The 16,828-nt window shown below is 39.6% G+C and overlaps 1 protein-coding gene across 8 annotated transcripts in view; it reads right to left on the bottom strand.

The window, feature by feature from the left end:
• The window catches only part of LOC148844857 (protein SEMI-ROLLED LEAF 2-like), a 208,966-nt gene that overhangs the window by 83,100 nt on the left and 109,038 nt on the right, over window positions 1-16,828 (bottom strand). For all 8 annotated transcript variants that reach the window (XR_016101990.1, XR_016101992.1, XR_016101993.1 and 5 more), the window contains 7 exons: window positions 4,830-5,029; window positions 4,532-4,728; window positions 4,103-4,395; window positions 3,856-4,005; window positions 3,366-3,773; window positions 3,123-3,272; window positions 2,273-2,345 (listed from right to left, as the gene is read on the bottom strand). Coding sequence is in view for 4 of the 8 variants with exons in the window: in XM_088953713.1 (XP_088809839.1) it covers window positions 2,273-2,345; window positions 3,123-3,272; window positions 3,366-3,773; window positions 3,856-4,005; window positions 4,103-4,395; window positions 4,532-4,728; window positions 4,830-5,029 (1,471 nt within the window). In the remaining 4 variants the exon portion in view is untranslated. The remainder of the gene's footprint in view (window positions 1-2,272; window positions 2,346-3,122; window positions 3,273-3,365; window positions 3,774-3,855; window positions 4,006-4,102; window positions 4,396-4,531; window positions 4,729-4,829; window positions 5,030-16,828) is intronic.

The following is a 16,828-nucleotide window of genomic DNA, read 5'->3' as shown; positions in this document are numbered from 1 at the left end:
CAAGCCTTCTAACATATCATTCTAACAATAGACATGGTGAAGCTCCGATAATTCATCTCATATACTGGGTCTAGGCCAGCCAGAAACTTGAAGGCTCTGCTCTCTTCAATTTGCTTGTCATGTCTCTCCTTGTCCCTGGCATTTTCCCAATCCAATATCAAGTGATGATCAAGCTCTTCCCAAAGGCCTTCTAGGGTTGCAAAATATGTTGCCATGGACATGTCTCCTTGCCTTAGAGCTGCAATATCTTGGTTCAATTTGTAGGTTCTAGCATTGTTCTTTTTCTGGCCGTATGTCTTGGATACTTCCTCCCAAATCTTAGCGGCTGTGGGGAAATGATGAACAGTTCTAACCATCCGAGGAGTCATGGAGGCCAACAACCAAGACATGACTGTGGCATTCTCCTTGCGCCACACGACATGCACATGACTGCCAACTTCAGGTTCTTTCTTGTCTCCATCCAGATAGCCTGTGAGATCACGAGAAGTAATGAACAGCCTTGCTGAGACGGACCACTCCCTGAAGTTATATTCATCCAGCAACACGTTTATAATCTGTAAACTGTGCAGATTAGGGTTTTCTAGGTTAGAGAACCTTGCGGCAGGTCTGTTATCTCTGGAGGAAACTTTTCCAGATAGAGAGGACATGTTGACTTCAGTCTTAGAGTAGGTTTAGAGCTCGCCGAAGTGTTCACAGTGCTGGACAATCTGGAGCTGGCAGCTCCCTAGGTAATCTTCACTTGAGCTGAAGCAGTTCGGGTACAGCAGTGGTGGGAGGTTCCGGACTGATAACCAACCTGAACTTGGAGCTTTTTACCACTGTGCTATGCTGGTTTTGCAGGGGCTTCGAAGCTGCAGTTGTGGAGAAGATCTCCCCCTTTCGGCTAGGGCTAGGACTGCTGAAATCAGTCCTCAACTAGGTCTGTCCTATACAGACCTCTCTTAGTAGCCAAATAGCTACTATTTGCTGAAAAAGGAACCTAGTAGGACATCCACTTCTGGGCCTTACCTCCCTTGAGCCCTACAACCAAGGGAAACCCTAGTTCGAATCTGCTTTGTTCTCTTACAGCCCTAGTTTTTTTAGCAACCCAGAAAAGAAGAAAGAAGATGGAAAGAACAGCAAGAGAAGAGAGAGTAGAAGCTAGTGCGCCGGCTGAAACCAATGAGAAGCTAGTGCTCTGATACCATGTGAGCTTGAGAGATGTACTCGAAGTAGAGGAGATGAGAAGAACACCACTGGTATGCTGTGAATGTCGAACTAAACTGCCCAGTCGATCATGCTATTATTTATATTTGAATGTAGTACAATGATACAAGTAATTACTGGAATGCCCCTGATTAGTGATGGGACACCTAGTTAACTTAAAACATTAAACAGGCTTAGGCCCATTAACACAGGCCCACTTACAGGATAACTTAAACTTAAGTATGGGCTAATAAGAACTCTTATCAGCCGAACACTCATACAAAGAGACTTCATTCTAACATTCTAACACACTCACCAAATCAATGACAATCTGGGAGTCAATGTTTATTATTATGTTATTTTTCTAATTTTCTGGTTATCCAATTTTTCATGGCCTTTTCTTCTCACTAACCTTATTACCCTAAAAAGAATTGAAAGTGTACATTCTAACATCCAATTAATAAAATATAATTAGACCTTGAAATTTGAAAGAAAGTGTATGTTTCATATATTGTTTTCCACTTTTGCAGTTCCAGTATTATGGTCAAAACCTAGAAAGAATACATGGCAGCCTAGACCATTTAACTCTGTTCAAGATTGGCAATGTAAGTTGGCCTGTACATGAGAGGGTCCCATTTGGTATAATCTAATTATCCTTTTCTAAAATCACTTTTCACATTATTGATAGTTTTCTGACCAGAGATATAACTTTCTATCTACATGTTATTTTGCAACAACTGGGACCAGTTAGAATTTAAAATTGCTACCCATGATCTTCTAAATCAGTTCCATTATTAATTGTTTTATTTAATTCTAGAGTATATATTTACAAAAAATTATTGATCACTCTTCTCCATCAGTAACGATGAGTTCAAAGAGATTAGAGAGAAATATATGTTTTCTAAGTTACTGTTATTTGCATTTCTGAATATAATATTTATCTTTGCCATGCAACACACAGACTACTTATCAAGCTCATTAATCAATCAAACTCATTGCTAGAAGCAACTCATGCTATAGAGTTTTTAAGTATGAGGGAAAATACATGCATGGGGGAACTGGAACTGCGCATTAGCTAGGAATTTACCTCCATTAAGAGAAAAGCCCCGCAATGAAAATGCAATCTGAAAACTTCGGATTAGAGCATCATGAATGCAGTTCTGCAAGACAACCAGAGAAGGAATGATAACAGTGGCAGCTTGTCAAAATGTAGCCACATAATGTAACTCTGTGTAATTGAAGATAGTAAACAGCAGGCCTTCAATTCAGTATTGGTAGTGAAAACTCAAAGTATGAATGCTTGAAGACATGAATTTAGAAGAAGGGACAAGACAAATTATAACAAAGAAAAACTATTTATAAAATAAAAATATGAAACACATCTAAACCATTGTTTTGCATTAATAATGATATCTAAATTGTTAACTGCCAATAATAATAAGGATGTGATATTTGACATAGAAATAAAGTAAAAAAAGGATGAGAAATATCTATAAAATATTTGCCAATAAGGACTCCATAACCACATATAGAAAATATGAAGAAGAAAGAGTAGCAGATTGACAGTGAACTTCTCAGCAAGTGCTTGATAGGATGACCCAAAACAATGGGAGAAATATTTGCAAAAAATTTCACTTTAAAAAACAAACCACTTAGCTACTTCTCTCTCTTTCTCTGGTTTTTCTTCTCTTACGTTTTGCATATTGTTATTTTTTCAATTCTTCATCATCCCCAATTAAGTGTGCATTGTTGTCCTATGAAATATCTCTTAAAGATCAAGTGGGATTTAATAGATATGGAAAAAAAATCTTTCAAGTATATTGTCCACATGAAAAAATCCAAGTACTTTTTTTTCTGAATAAAAAACACTGGTTGAATCCAGAAAGAAACACATGCACACTCACACGGTATCACACCAGCAGAAAGACCAATATTACCTTGCCTCGAGAAAACAACAACACCAAACAGTAAGTATGAGCAATCGCCTCGTAGTTTTCAGGCATGTTCTCAGGAGAGAGAGACTGTGCCCAGAGTGATGAAAGCAGGAGAGTAATCTGACGACTGCTTAACCTAAGGTACATTGGGTCCTGAGGTTCAGTAAATATGAGAGCGTCATGCCAGGTGATGGTGAGGAAGTAAGAACTTGCATTCAAAGAGAATTAGGAACCTTTACGACGTACCCCTTCCTTATTTGGAGCGTTCATGCATTCCTCATCTGATGTTGAAGGGGAACCCCTAGCACTGTAAACTCGAGTGTAAGAGGACTTCAATCTACTCAGGAGTCCTTCGCTGTTAGTTCTTAATTTTCCAACATCAATATCTTGGCAACCATTTTCTTGGGAGGTACTTTTCTCCTTTATTAGTTTCTCAAAAAGAGCAGCTGAAGAAGAAAATGCAGAAACAGTTCTTGATAATGTTCTTTGGAAACCATAAGCCTTTGATGTGCCAGGAATAGCTGAGCAAGGATGGGGGCAAACAGAGGATGGCACAAGAACAACAGAAAAGATGCGGTGAGCTCCCACCCGTGTTTCCTGGTCTGGATGGACCATAGCTAAGAGTAATTGATGAAATAATGCCTCAGGGAAAGCCTACACATGAAAGAAAATTCAGGTGCAAGTTCAGCAGTAAAACAAGAAAGCACATTAAAATGGTGTTGTTAATGTTCCATGCCTTGTTTTGATAGGAAATATTTGGCAGTGATGCTACCATTTGAGCAGAACGGTAAACAACAGATATTGTACTTCTTGCTGTAGTAGTAAATGTTGAGATATTCTCCATCATGACAGCCATCACGTCAAGAACAGGTCCTGCATCTCCAACCTGTTTAGAAATGGCAGCCCAATTTGCATCATCAGAATTGAGACACATCTTAAAGGGGTCCAAGTACAATGTACAATTGATATTTCAAAACAATAACCTTATTTAATAATTGCACAAGACACTTGTCTACTGCTTCATGAAACTTCTTGTTCCATTTAATCATTTCAACTCCCAGGTTTGAGTCTTCAAGTGAATAGTGTATGCTCTTCCGTAAATGCCTCATAATGTCAGTGACTGCACCAATTATTGCTACAGAAGCCTGAACCTTTGAGTGTTGGGCAAGAATGGTGATAATCTCAACAATGTTTAGCTGCATGTCAGGTTGTTTAATGACATTCTTGTGATCAAGATGTTTAACTAAGATGGACAACAGCAAGTGTGTGTTTTGCCCTGCAATTTACAGAAAGATAAGAAAGAACCAGGTCAGGATGGATGAAAGGTTAAATGAAACACAAAGACAAGTGGCAGAAAGAATAAAAATCCTGAGAGCATATAATCAGAACCAGTAAATGATAAGTGAACATACCAAAGTCTTCCATTAATAACTGCATGTCCATCAAGACAAAGAGAGCAAGCCCATGTTCAGGAGACCAGAGATTGCCACTATCAAAGTAGCGAAACAAAGATTCTAAAACACGTCGGACAGTTGTTGCCTCCTTTGCTAGCTTGGCCATGTTATGCAGGCAAACCCTTGACCAGAATTGGGGGTTCTTGGCATCTTCCCTGTTGAAAGATGACAAATTATATTTGGAAAGGTATGATTCATCAATATCATGAAAAAAAAGGTAAATGTCATTATAAGATCATGGGCCATGAAAAATTACACAGTCACATTCAGTTCGCCTTTCTCATTGATAATCTTCTTACAAGAAGGAATCTTTTTCATGGCATCTGCAGGAGAAACATGACCCTCAACTTTAAGCACTTCTTGCACCCAACGGTTCTTGGTCTCCTGCCTGTCATGTTCAAGACTTTCCAAGTCTTTCTTAGGATCACCATAATTGTCTAAGACTACTGAAACAACCTATTGAAAGGAACAAAATTGTTGATGAATAAAACCACCATAAGACCTTTGTATGTAAAGAACATAAACACATATACATATAAATAGATGGAAATGAAATAGTTGATATGTAATATAAAGAGAATTCATTGATAAAAAAATATGTAATATAAAAAGAAAATAACAAAATTAACTTTTCTTGAGAGTTTGGGTTATTGTGGTGACAAGATATAGAACTCAAGTCTTAAATTATGTTTCTCCTTCATTTTATGCCCATTCCAATGACCTCAATGAAATTGAATGGTGGAAATTGCGCTATTTTGGCTAAATATGTTAAAAGTTTTCTAGCAAGAAAAGGCAAGGTAAAGTAATTGACAAATGGGAAACCAGAATTAGGATGCTTCCTTTATTGTAAGTGGGTGCAATGAGATGCAGAATAAAGTGTGGCTATGGAATTCTGTGGAGTCTTAAGATCAGTAGCAACCTGAGTTTTCTAGATACATCTAGGCAGATTTGGGAACACGTAAAGAGAGCATACTTAGGAGGAAGTCATGGGACTGTGTGAAGACCTGAACATTTATCAACCCATCACCTCAACCATCAAAATTATGCAACAATAAAAGAAAGATTTCTATGTAGGTAACCTGAACTACTATCATGGAAGTTTTCTCATAACTCGAGGGCTAGATTGTCAAAGTCCTATACTGCACCTGCAACAGATAACTCAACCATAGCAATTTTTTTGGAAAACTAACCGTGGGAATTGTGGTATTCTATGGATAATGTGGTATAGGTAGACATATGGACACCTTAGGTGATCTTAGTTGTGGTAGGGCCACTAATACCAGGTTTTGCACTCATTATGGCCTTGATGATCACACTATTGGGTATTGTAGATACACTCATGGAGCATGTCTTTGTTCTCATCATGGATTTAAAGGATACATATTTAAGAAGCCAAGTTGCCAACTTGGTTTTTCTTCATGACAACACACCATCACCTTAACCTTTTACTACATGTATATAGCCTGAGAGGAAGATGTTGAGAATTACCCAGGAAGAGTATTCTAGGCTTATATATGCTTCACAAACTTCTACTTTATTTACTCAATTTAGTCCTATGTACTGTAGAGAACACTGATGTGGGCCCCACTTCTAGATAGGTCCAACCTATCTCGACTGATTGCAGTCTCTGAAACTCAATAAAAAAGAACTTACTTATGTACTTCGGTTTACTGTCTTCTAGGGTTACCTGAACCCTAACCTTCACTGCTACTTCCTGATTACCAACTCTCTGCAAGCCGCGGCAAGTCTTTGACTACTGCGAACCTCTCCTGGTAATCTCCAAGATTCAGCCACCGAATACTTCTTCAAAGCTTCCAACCCTAGCTAGTCCTCATGTGGTCGGCTAGACTAGACACACATGAGAAGCCCTAGATAGGCTCTGATACCAAGTAGAAGATCAAGACTGTAATCAGTCTTGAATCCTAATAGGTTTTAGGTTTACAAAACAGAAGAAATGTGAGAGAAAGGAGAGAGAATAGAAGAGAAACAAAAGAACACAAGTGGTTGAAAGGAGGGACAGATTCTAACAGATCTTCCGCCGCCACTTTCTTATTATTTATAGGTTATGTTTAGTACATAATGGAAAGGACACATCTGCCCTTAGTACTTACATAATAAATAAAGTAAATAAAAGCTGAAATAAATAACAACTGAATTAACAAACTGACTCAAACTGACACTACTATAACTGGAACAAATAACTACACATGCTGTCCTACGAACACGGTAGGGACCACTGCAGTGGGGCCCACATCAGTGTTCTCTACATTCCAGTTATAGTAGTGTCAGTTTGAGTCAGTTTGTTAATTCAGTTGTTATTTATTTCAGCTTTTATTTACTTTATTTATTATGTAAGTACTAAGGGCAGATGTGTCCTTTCCATTATGTACTAAACATAACCTATAAATAATAAGAAAGTGGCGGCGGCAGATCTGTTAGAATCTGTCCCTCCTTTCAACCACTTATGTTCTTCTGTTTCTCTTCTATTCTCTCTCCTTTCTCTCACCTTTCTTCTGTTTTGTAAACCTAAAACCTATTAGGATTCAAGACTGATTACAGTCTTGATCTTCTACTTGGTCCATTCTCAACATGTATCAATACGTAACCCTTACAAGTCTTATTCCTGATTTATCATTATTGTTGGTTTTGTATGTGTAGAGAAACTGGGATGAATGGGCCCTAGCCCATTAGTGTCTTATTTATTAGTTCTTTCTTGTTATTTATTCTTAATGGGCCTTTAATTCTTGTTTATGTTTTCTAAGTATGCTGATGAGGTGGACGCCCACTTAAGGGTAGACTTGTAAATTATGTAACTCGGGTAAAATTAATAAAAGATTAGAGTGGGGGAAAAGGAGAGGTTATCAAAATCCTCCTTCTTTTTCCTTTCTTCTCCATTCTTATTTCTTCTTATTGCTATCTTCTTCTTTTTCTCTACTTCTTTTGCTATAATCTGAATTATTCTACTATTTTTTATTGGTCTGAATCACATCTTGGTATCGGAGCAAGTCTTCCTTCGCTCTTATTCTTTTTTTCTTTTCTTTTCCCATACGCTTTTAGTAATCGAAAGGTGTATGGAGAGATAAATTGCTGATCATTCAAAGAACTTGGAGAGTCAGAATCTGGCTGTAGATTGTCAAGAAAGTGGGGCTACAGTTTTTTTACCCAAAACCCTAGCCAACTAAAGAGTTTCTAGTTACGGGTTAAAAAGACCGTTTGGGTGTGGCGCTCAAGGCTTGGAGGGTTCTGTAGAGAAGATGGGCTGAATGGCCCATAGACTGTCATTTCATGTTATGTTATGTTTCTCTCTGTTGTGGGCCTTATTCTGGGCCCATACTCCGTAATGTTTTGTTTTTGTATTTTCCTACCCACTCAAGGGCCTCTCTGTAATTTGTCAAAGATTAACTTATTGATAAGATGTTTAGAGTGTTAGAGAGAGGTAATGTTCGAACCTCTTACTCTCTAATACTCATTGCCACCAGCTCTCTCTTCTCTTCCTTTCTTGTTTGTTTTTCTGGTTTGCATCTAATCTCAAACAGTTCCATACATCAAGTGGGTTGTTTTTCAACTTGGTATCAGAGCAGGCCATTGCTTGGCATGTCCCTCATGTGGTTCTAGTTCAGCCAACTACATGAGGAGGTTCTAGGGCTGAAAGTTTACAGTCATCCGCCTGGTTCTTGGAGGTCATTGGAGGGTGCCCAAGTTTCTATACACTTGGAGAAGGGTTCGGTGACCAGGAAGAATCAGAGAACAAGTTGTTTGGCCTGATTTGAAATTAGAGAAAAAGAATTTCGAAGTTATCTCAGAGAACAAGTGTTCGGCCTGGTTTATAGTTCAAACCAGAGACTCTCTTACTGTAAGTCTTTTCTCAGTCCTTTGCTGGGTTATTTTTTGTTGTTTGGGAGGACTGTTAAAGCATTTAAAGCCCACCTCCATTCGGCCCACTATTGCTGGACTGATTCTACTCAGAAATTTCAAGGTTGTTTTGGAAGTGCTATTCGGCTGATTATTGGACAGGCAAGCTGCTGAAACTGATCTAAAACTAAGTGATACTAGTCTCATCTTCATCCCAGCCTCTTCTTGGACCTATACTGAACACTTTGAAGTGGTTTCTTCTAGTTAACAGTAGGCCGTTAAGTACTGCACACTGACTGTTCGACAAAAGGTCTCTTAAGGACTGTTGCCCTTTTTTCTTCTCTTTGGGACAACGGCTGTTGGGAACCTGAAATACCTTGTGATTGGAGGTTTGTTGGGTGTCCTTTGAAGGCTGAAACAGTAAAGAAAGAACTACCACCGAACTTGACCGTCACAATTATCAAGATTGAACTGATTCTGTGAGCTAGTTGTTGTTGCCTATTCAGCTCAAACTAAACTCATCAAGACCCCAGTACCTTGGGAAACCTATTGAAAATCCTAATTGGAGCCATTACATGATGGATTTCTCAAACCTTGAAAACAAGAATGCTGCTGAATATGGACAGATTTTGGGAACCCCAACCGATTCTATGCTAGCTGTAACTACAGTCAAGTTTGATGGGACCAACTACTTGGCTTGGTCACAATCAGTGAAAATCCATATTTGTAGCAAAGGAAATTGGGGTTTTATTTTTGGGAGCAAGAAAGCTCCTCCAGAGGATGATCCATCTTATAAGAGATGGGTGCAAGAAAACTACACAGTGATTGGGTGGCTTGTGAACTCAATGCAGCCACAGATTAGTCAACATTATCTGTGGATGAACTCGGCTAAAGAAATCTGGAATAGTGCTGCAGAAACTTACTCCCAGAAGTTGAATGTTGTCAGAGCTTACAAACTGAGAAGTAATGTGAAGAATCTAAGACAGGGGGAGAAGTCACTTGCAGCATACTTCTCAACCCTAAAATCTATATGGCAAGAGATTGATTTGATAGAGGCTGTGACATGGGATACCCCTAAGGATGCTGAAACATACAGGAAATTGGTTGAAAGGAATAGGTTCTTTGAGTTCTTGACAGGGCTGAATTCTGAATGTGACATTACAAAGTAAAACATCTTGTCCAAGGAAAATGTTTCATTGTCTCAAGCATATGCTTTGGTCAGTAGTGAAGAAAGAAGGAGGCAAGTGCAGGTTCAAGGAGTCAGTACCGATGAACATTTTGCAAATATGGGAATTAAACCCAAAGGGGTTATAGGAGCTCCCAGTGGTATAGGAAAGAAAGAGGTGGTGTGTGAATATTGCAAAAGCCGAAACACACCAAGGAAAAGTGCTGGAAATTGCATCCCAGTCTTGTCCCTATCCGATTCTAGAAGAAGAATGATATTAGAAAAACAGGAAGTGCACATGCAGCCACAAGTACAGATACAGAGGTTGAGTCTGCCAGTGAACAATTGGCAGACATGAAAGCTAAATATGAGAAGTTTGGAAAGATGATCAGCCAGCTTGAAGGTGTAGCTTCATCATCCAACCCTTCTGGAAGTCCAGCCACCACCGCATTTGCTCACTTAGGTATAAGGGCTTCTGCTAACCATGCATCTACCACAGGTAATCCCAAGTCCCCTTGGATCATTGACTCAGGTGCTTCTGATCACATGACCAACCTTTCCACTTTGTTTGTGTCATATGGTTTGCTTCCTGGTCGTGACAAAATCACCTTAGCTGATGGTTCTCTTGCCCCTATTTATGGCAAGGGAACTGTCAAGCCTACAGACTCTTTACTCTTATCTTCTACTCTTCATGTACCTAAGTTAAATACCAACTTGTTATTTGTAAGTAGCTTGACCAAGTCATTGAATTGTTGTGTAACCTTTTTCCCTTCTCACTGTGTGTTTCAGGACCAGAAGTCTCGGAAGGTGATTGGGTTTTTACCATTAAATACAGGACCTGAAGTCTGCAGATAGTCAATCCCATATGTATGTTGTGTAACCTTTTTCCCTTCTCACTGTGTGTTTCACTGGGTGCAAATGGGTTTTTACCATTAAATACAGGGCAAATGGGACTATTGAGAGGTACAAGGCCAGACTTGTTGCAAAAGGCTACACACAGACATATGGGATTGACTATCTGTAGACTTTTGCCCCTGTTGCTAAGATGATATCTGTGAGGCTTCTTTTATCTCTGGTAGCTCACTTTGATTGGCCTCTCTATCAGTTAGATGTAAAGAATGCATTTCTGAATGGTGCCTTACATGAGGAGGTCTACATGTGTCTTCCTCCAGGAATGTATGGGAAAGATATGAAAGGAAAGGTATGTAAACTGAAGAAATCTCTTTATGGCCTCAAACAATCTCCTAGAGCCTGGTTTGAGAGATTTAGAGCTGCACTTGTTAAATTCGGCTATGTTCAGACACAGTCAGATCATACTCTCTTTGTAAAGAAAAGTGGATCTCTAGCAGTGTATCTCATTGTGTATGTTGATGACATTATAGTGACTGGTGATGATGCCTCAGGCATTCTGGCCCTTAAGTCTTTCCTCCGTACAGAATTTGAGATTAAGGATCTAGGGGAGTTGAGATACTTCCTTGGCATAAAAGTTGCCAGATCCAGGGATAGGATTCTTATTTCCCAGAGGAAATATGTCCTTGATTTGTTGTCTGAAACTGGAAATTTGGGTGCAAAACCAGCTGCAACTCCTATTGATATGAGTCACAAACTTTCAGCTTCGGATGGAACTTTGTTGGAAGACAAAGGGGTCTTTCAGAGACTTCTTGGGAAGCTTTTGTACCTGTGCATGACTAGGCCAGATATTGCATATGCTGTCAATTGCATTAGCCAGTTCATGCATGCTCCTAGAGATACCCATATGGCAGCAACAGAACGGATTTTGTGCTATCTGAAAGGCTCTCCAGGAAAAGGAATTCTATTTGCCAAACATGGTCATCTGAAACTTGAAGCCTATACTGATGCTGATTGGGCTGGAAATATTGATGATAGAAGATCTACTTCAGGGTATTGCAGTCTGGTGGCTGGTAATATTGTCTCTTGGAGGAGTAAGAAACAAACAGTTGTGGCTCGATCCTCCGCAGAAGCAGAATATAGAGCCATGGCACATGGAGTCTCGGAATTGTTGTGGCTAAGGTCCTTAATGGAAGAACTTGGGATTGATCATGACAAACCCATGATGTTGTACTGTGATAATCAGGCTGCCATCAACATTGCTCACAACCCGATACAACATGATAGAACCAAACATATTGAGGTTGATAGACACTTTATTCATGAAAGAGTCTCCTCCGGTGAAGTGTCTTCCATTCATTACTTCTGAAGGACAATTGGCAGATTTCCTCACCAAGGACATTTCCAAGGCAAGGCTTCAACATGACACTGGCAAGCTGGGCATGATTAACATCTATGCTTAGCTTGAGGGGGAGTGTAGAGAAGATGGGCCGAATGGCCCATAGACTGTCATTTCATGTTATGTTATGTTTCTCTCTGTTGTGGGCCTTATTTTGGGTCCATACTCTGTAATGTTCTGTTTTTGTATTTTCTTGCCCACTCAAGGGCCTCTCTGTAATTTGTCAAAGATTAACTTATTAATAAGAGATGTTTAGAGTGTTAGAGAGAGGTAATGTTCGAACTCTTACTCTCTAACACTCATTGCCGCCAGCTCTCTCTCTTCTCTTCCTTTCTTGTTTGCTTTTCTGGTTTGCATTTAATCTCAAACAGTTCCATACATCAAGTGGGTTGTTTTTCAACTTGTTCCTTTTTATCTCCAAAAGTGGGCGGTTGCAGTTGGAAGTGGTGGACGCCCACTTAAGGGCAGTTGGAAGTGGTTTGGATAGCTCTGATTTTCAAGTACTGGACTGACCTCAGTTAGGTCTATAAAGGTTGAAAACTGTTGAGCAGGAGACCAAGAAGAAGAAGAAGAAAAAAAGGAGAAGAGGAAGAAGAATAAGAGGCAGCTGAGTTAAGGCCTCAATCAAAAAACTTAGCTTCAGTCGAGTGAAGCTTTCTATTTATATTGTCCTAGCCGTACATACCAATGTGACTACATAATTACGAAAATACCCCTACAGGTACTAAGACTGTGTACAGTACATATAATACAGCTGTTAACAAAAAATTGTTTTTTTATTTTTGTTTGATTGATGGAGCAATCTGGAAGTGAGATGAAGCGAATCCCGGTGTCAGGGATTGGCCCCGTAAATTCCATTTTGACAAGGGTGACTACAGTTAAACTTGACAGGACAAATTACTTAGCTTGGGCACAATCTATAAAGATTCGTGTCTGTAGTAAAGGTAAACTAGGGTTTCTCACGGGTAGTAAGGTGAAACCAGAAGAGACTAATCCTACATATGAGAAATAGATGCAAGATAACTACACAATTATTGGGTGGTTGGTAAATTCTATCCAACCCCACGAGTCAACACTATCTTTGGATGACTTCATCCAAGGAGATTTGGGATAGTGCTACAGAAACATACTCTCGGAAATTGAATGTTCCAAGGGCCTACAAACTGATGAATGATGTGAAAATTTTGAAATAAGGGGAGAAGAGTGTAGCTATCTACTAATCGATGTTGAAGTCACTATGGTAGGAAATTGATGTTATGGAAGCAGTTGTATGGGAAAGCAACAAGGATGTAGAAACTTTCAGGAAATTTGTGGAAAGAAACAAGGTGTTTCATTTCCTTACAGGACTTAATCCTGAATTTGATATTATGAGGCAAAATATTCTGGTCAAGGATGAAGTAACACTTGCTCTGGCATACTCTATGGTGAGTAGTGAAGAGAGCAAGTGACAGGTACAGCTACAGGCTCCACCACCTTCAAAACATTTTGCACATGTTGGAATAAAACCAAAGGGTGTAAATGAGAAGAAAGAGGTGATGTGTGAATATTGCAAGAAATCAAAACATACTAAGAATACTTGTTGGAAACTTCATCCAGATCTTCTTCTAGAGAAGTTTTGGAACAACAACAACTTTAAGAAAGCTAGTCAGTCTAGAAAGCCTAAGAATGCAAATGTTGCTACAACACCTAAAGGTGAAGAAAAATCTGTTGTGGAGTAGCTGGCAGTAGTGAAGGTAGAGTTTGAGAGATATGGGAGGTTGATTAATCACTTGGAGACTACTGTTGCAGCTTCCTCCTTAGGCAACCCCTCTTCGTCCACTTTTGCCCATTCAGGTATTCGTGCTTCTGCAAATCATGCTACAGCCTTAAGTAATTGTAGAATTCCTTGGATTATAGATTATGGTGCATCAGACCATATGACTAGCATCCCTAACCTTTTTTGTTCATACCAGCTCCTCTCTGGTAGAGAGAAGATTTCTCTTACTGATGGGTCTCTTGCTCCCATCTTTGGCAAGGGGGATATTAGAGCCTCTAATTCCCTTGTTTTATTCTCTATCCTTCATGTTCCTAAACTTAGCACTAACCTTTTATCCGTCAGTAGCTTAACAAAATCAATGAATTGTAGCATAACCTTCTTTCCTACTTATTGTGTTTTTCAGGACTTGAAATCTTAGAGGACTATTGGGAGTGGCCATGAGGCGAATGGGATATATTTGCTGGATGTCTCTAATCAAAGTCTTGGATCACCTAGTGGAGTAGCCTTGGAGTCTATTTCATCAAAGTCAATTGATAGAGTCATGATATGTCATTTGAGATTTGCTCATTTGTCTTTTTCAGCTTTGAGTCATTTGTCTCCAGAAATGTTCAAGGGAATATCCCTATTGAGTCTTCATTGTGAGTTATGAGAACTTGGAAAAAATTGTAGACAATCTTTTCAGTGAGTAATAAAAGATCAGTTTCTCCTTTCCATATTGTGCACTCTGATGTGTGGGGGCCATATCATTTATCTTCTATTGGGGGATACAAATATTTCATCCTTTTCATTGATGATTTCTCTCGTTACACCTGGATTGACCTTACGAAGTCCCAGGATGAAGTGCCAAATATTGTACAAAAATTTCATGAACTTATTCTTACCCAGTTTAACACTTGGATGAAAATATTCCGATCTAATAATGCAAAGGAATATTTTGAGAAGAGCCTTTCCTCCTACTTTGATACCTTTGGAGTTATTCATCAGAGCTCTTGTTCCTACACTCCACAACAAAATGGAGTGGCACAAAGGAAGAACCGACATGTGGTTGAGGTTGCGAGGAGCCTCATTTTTGCTTCTCATGTTCCTGTTAAGTTTTGGGGGGATGCTGTCCTTACAGCTACATACTTGATAAACCGGATGCCTTCCCAGGTTCTAGGGTTTAAAACTTCCTTTAGCCTCCTATTTCCAAATGAGGATCTCTTCTCTCTTCCACTCCGAGTATTTTGGTGCACTTGTTATGTTCATATTCACTGTCATTAAAGACATAAGTTTGAGCCTAAAGCACACAGTGTCTTCTTGGGATATGCCTCCATACAAAAGGGGTATTGCTGTTTTGATCTGGTCCATGGCACTCACTTTGTTTCCAGAGATGTTACATTTATGAAGTCTGTTCCTTTCTTTAGTACTTCTCCAGAGGGCAAGCATTCAAAGGAGTTGTTTGTGTTGTCACCATCTATTCCTCTTCCAATTCCCATTGAATCTTCTATTGAGTCTTCTCCAATCGAGTCATCTATTGGCTCTTCTTCTCATGTTCCTACTCCCCCTGCTCCTGCTCATCCTCCCACTTTTTCTTCCCAATTCCCATCCTATTATCCAAAGGTGGTACCAGAGACAAAGACTCAGAGACATGCAAGTTGTTTCCACACCTTCAGATGAGCCTCTTGCACCTCCCATCACTACTGAGGTAATAGGTCAGCCCTCTTCTACCACTTTGGATACCTTCCCTGACCTTGATCTCCCTATTGCTCTTTGCAAAGGCAAATGGAAATGTATAACTCATTGCATTTCCAAACACCTGTCCTATAACCTTCTTTCCCCTTCCTACTCTTCCTTCCTTGCCTCTGTTTCCACACATGTGACTCCTAGATCTGTCCCAGAAGCCTTGTCCAAGCCAAAATGGAGGGATGCTATGATGACTGAATTAGATGCTTTGCATAAGAACAATACCTGGGAAATTGTGGATTTGCCCGAGGGAAAGGAACCAGTTGATTGTAAGTGGGTGTTCACTATTAAGTATCATTTAGATGGTACTATTGAGAGGTTCAAGGCCCGTTTGGTTGCTAACGGATACACTCAGATGTATGGCAATGACTACTTGGAAACTGTTGTCAGTTGTTTATGTTTATGTATTGTTTATGTTTATGTATTCAGGTTTAGTACCATAAGGGTACTGTTGTAATTTCCTCTTTGATTACATTGTTCGGCTGTACTAGTATAAATAATAATAGATCATTCTTTCGCCCCCTAAGTTCAATAGGGGCTTTCAGTCCTCTCGGCACTCCTCTCCTCTCTCCCTCTCTTCTCTCCTCTTGTCTCTCACTTGCTCTCGCTCTTGCTCAACATGGTATCAGAGCAAGTCGTCCAGGCCTGAAGGGTGGTGTCAAGCAAACAGTAGCAGATAGTCCTTTCATCTTCCAAGGCTGTATCCATCGAACTGCTAATCAGTTGTATTCAGTTCAACCCAGAAGTTGTAGAGACTTTTCATCTTCCAGCCCAGAAGTGGTATTCATTGTCGATTCGACTGTAGAGAGGCTATCATCTGAGGTTCGTAGAGGGAGTTTTTGGCTTACAGAGAGGCTATCATCTGAAGTTAAAAGAGGTACTGTTCATTTACTGTTCATCTGCCCTACGGATTGGCTGTTTATTAAGGGACTGTGTTTTTTTGTTTTTTTAACAAAGTAGTTGTATTCAAATTTGTTTTGTAGTCCTTTACCCCTTCGATGGATTGTTGATGTCCTAAAACAGATTTTTTGTATTGATCTCAGTCATTGACTGTTCGGCTACCAGACTTGCCGATTAGGGGTGTGGTGATCTTCACCTGTTTTTTCTATTCTGTTGGAGGGTCATATGACATCTATACAACTGTAGGTCATACAGACCTGATTGTGTACTACAATTGCAGATTTCTCTTCTTGGATTCCTACAAGACCGTAGGTTATACAGACCTGTTCCATAGGTCAGAAGGACTTGTTTCTATAATAGCCGTGTACGGAAGTACTCCTTTGGTTGTTTTTTTTTAAACCAGGAATCATGAGTAGTGAAGATTCAGCCTCATCTGGAGTTTCCTCAATGCCGAATGGAATGGGTGGGGGTGACCTATCCTTTCCTATGGCTGTTGTCCCTCTTGATGCTTTAAATTACCTAGAGTGGTCAAGAGGGATCAAGTTATACATCACTGCAAAAGGGAAGATAGGCTACATTAATGGGAGGATAAAAGAACCATCCTCCGGAAGT

This window comes from Nelumbo lutea, chromosome 7 (assembly GCF_056320005.1).
Source record: "Nelumbo lutea isolate HS-2025 chromosome 7, American lotus-T2T, whole genome shotgun sequence".
NCBI classification, from domain to species: Eukaryota; Viridiplantae; Streptophyta; class Magnoliopsida; order Proteales; family Nelumbonaceae; genus Nelumbo; species Nelumbo lutea.
This window is presented reverse-complemented; position numbering and strand designations above follow the sequence as displayed.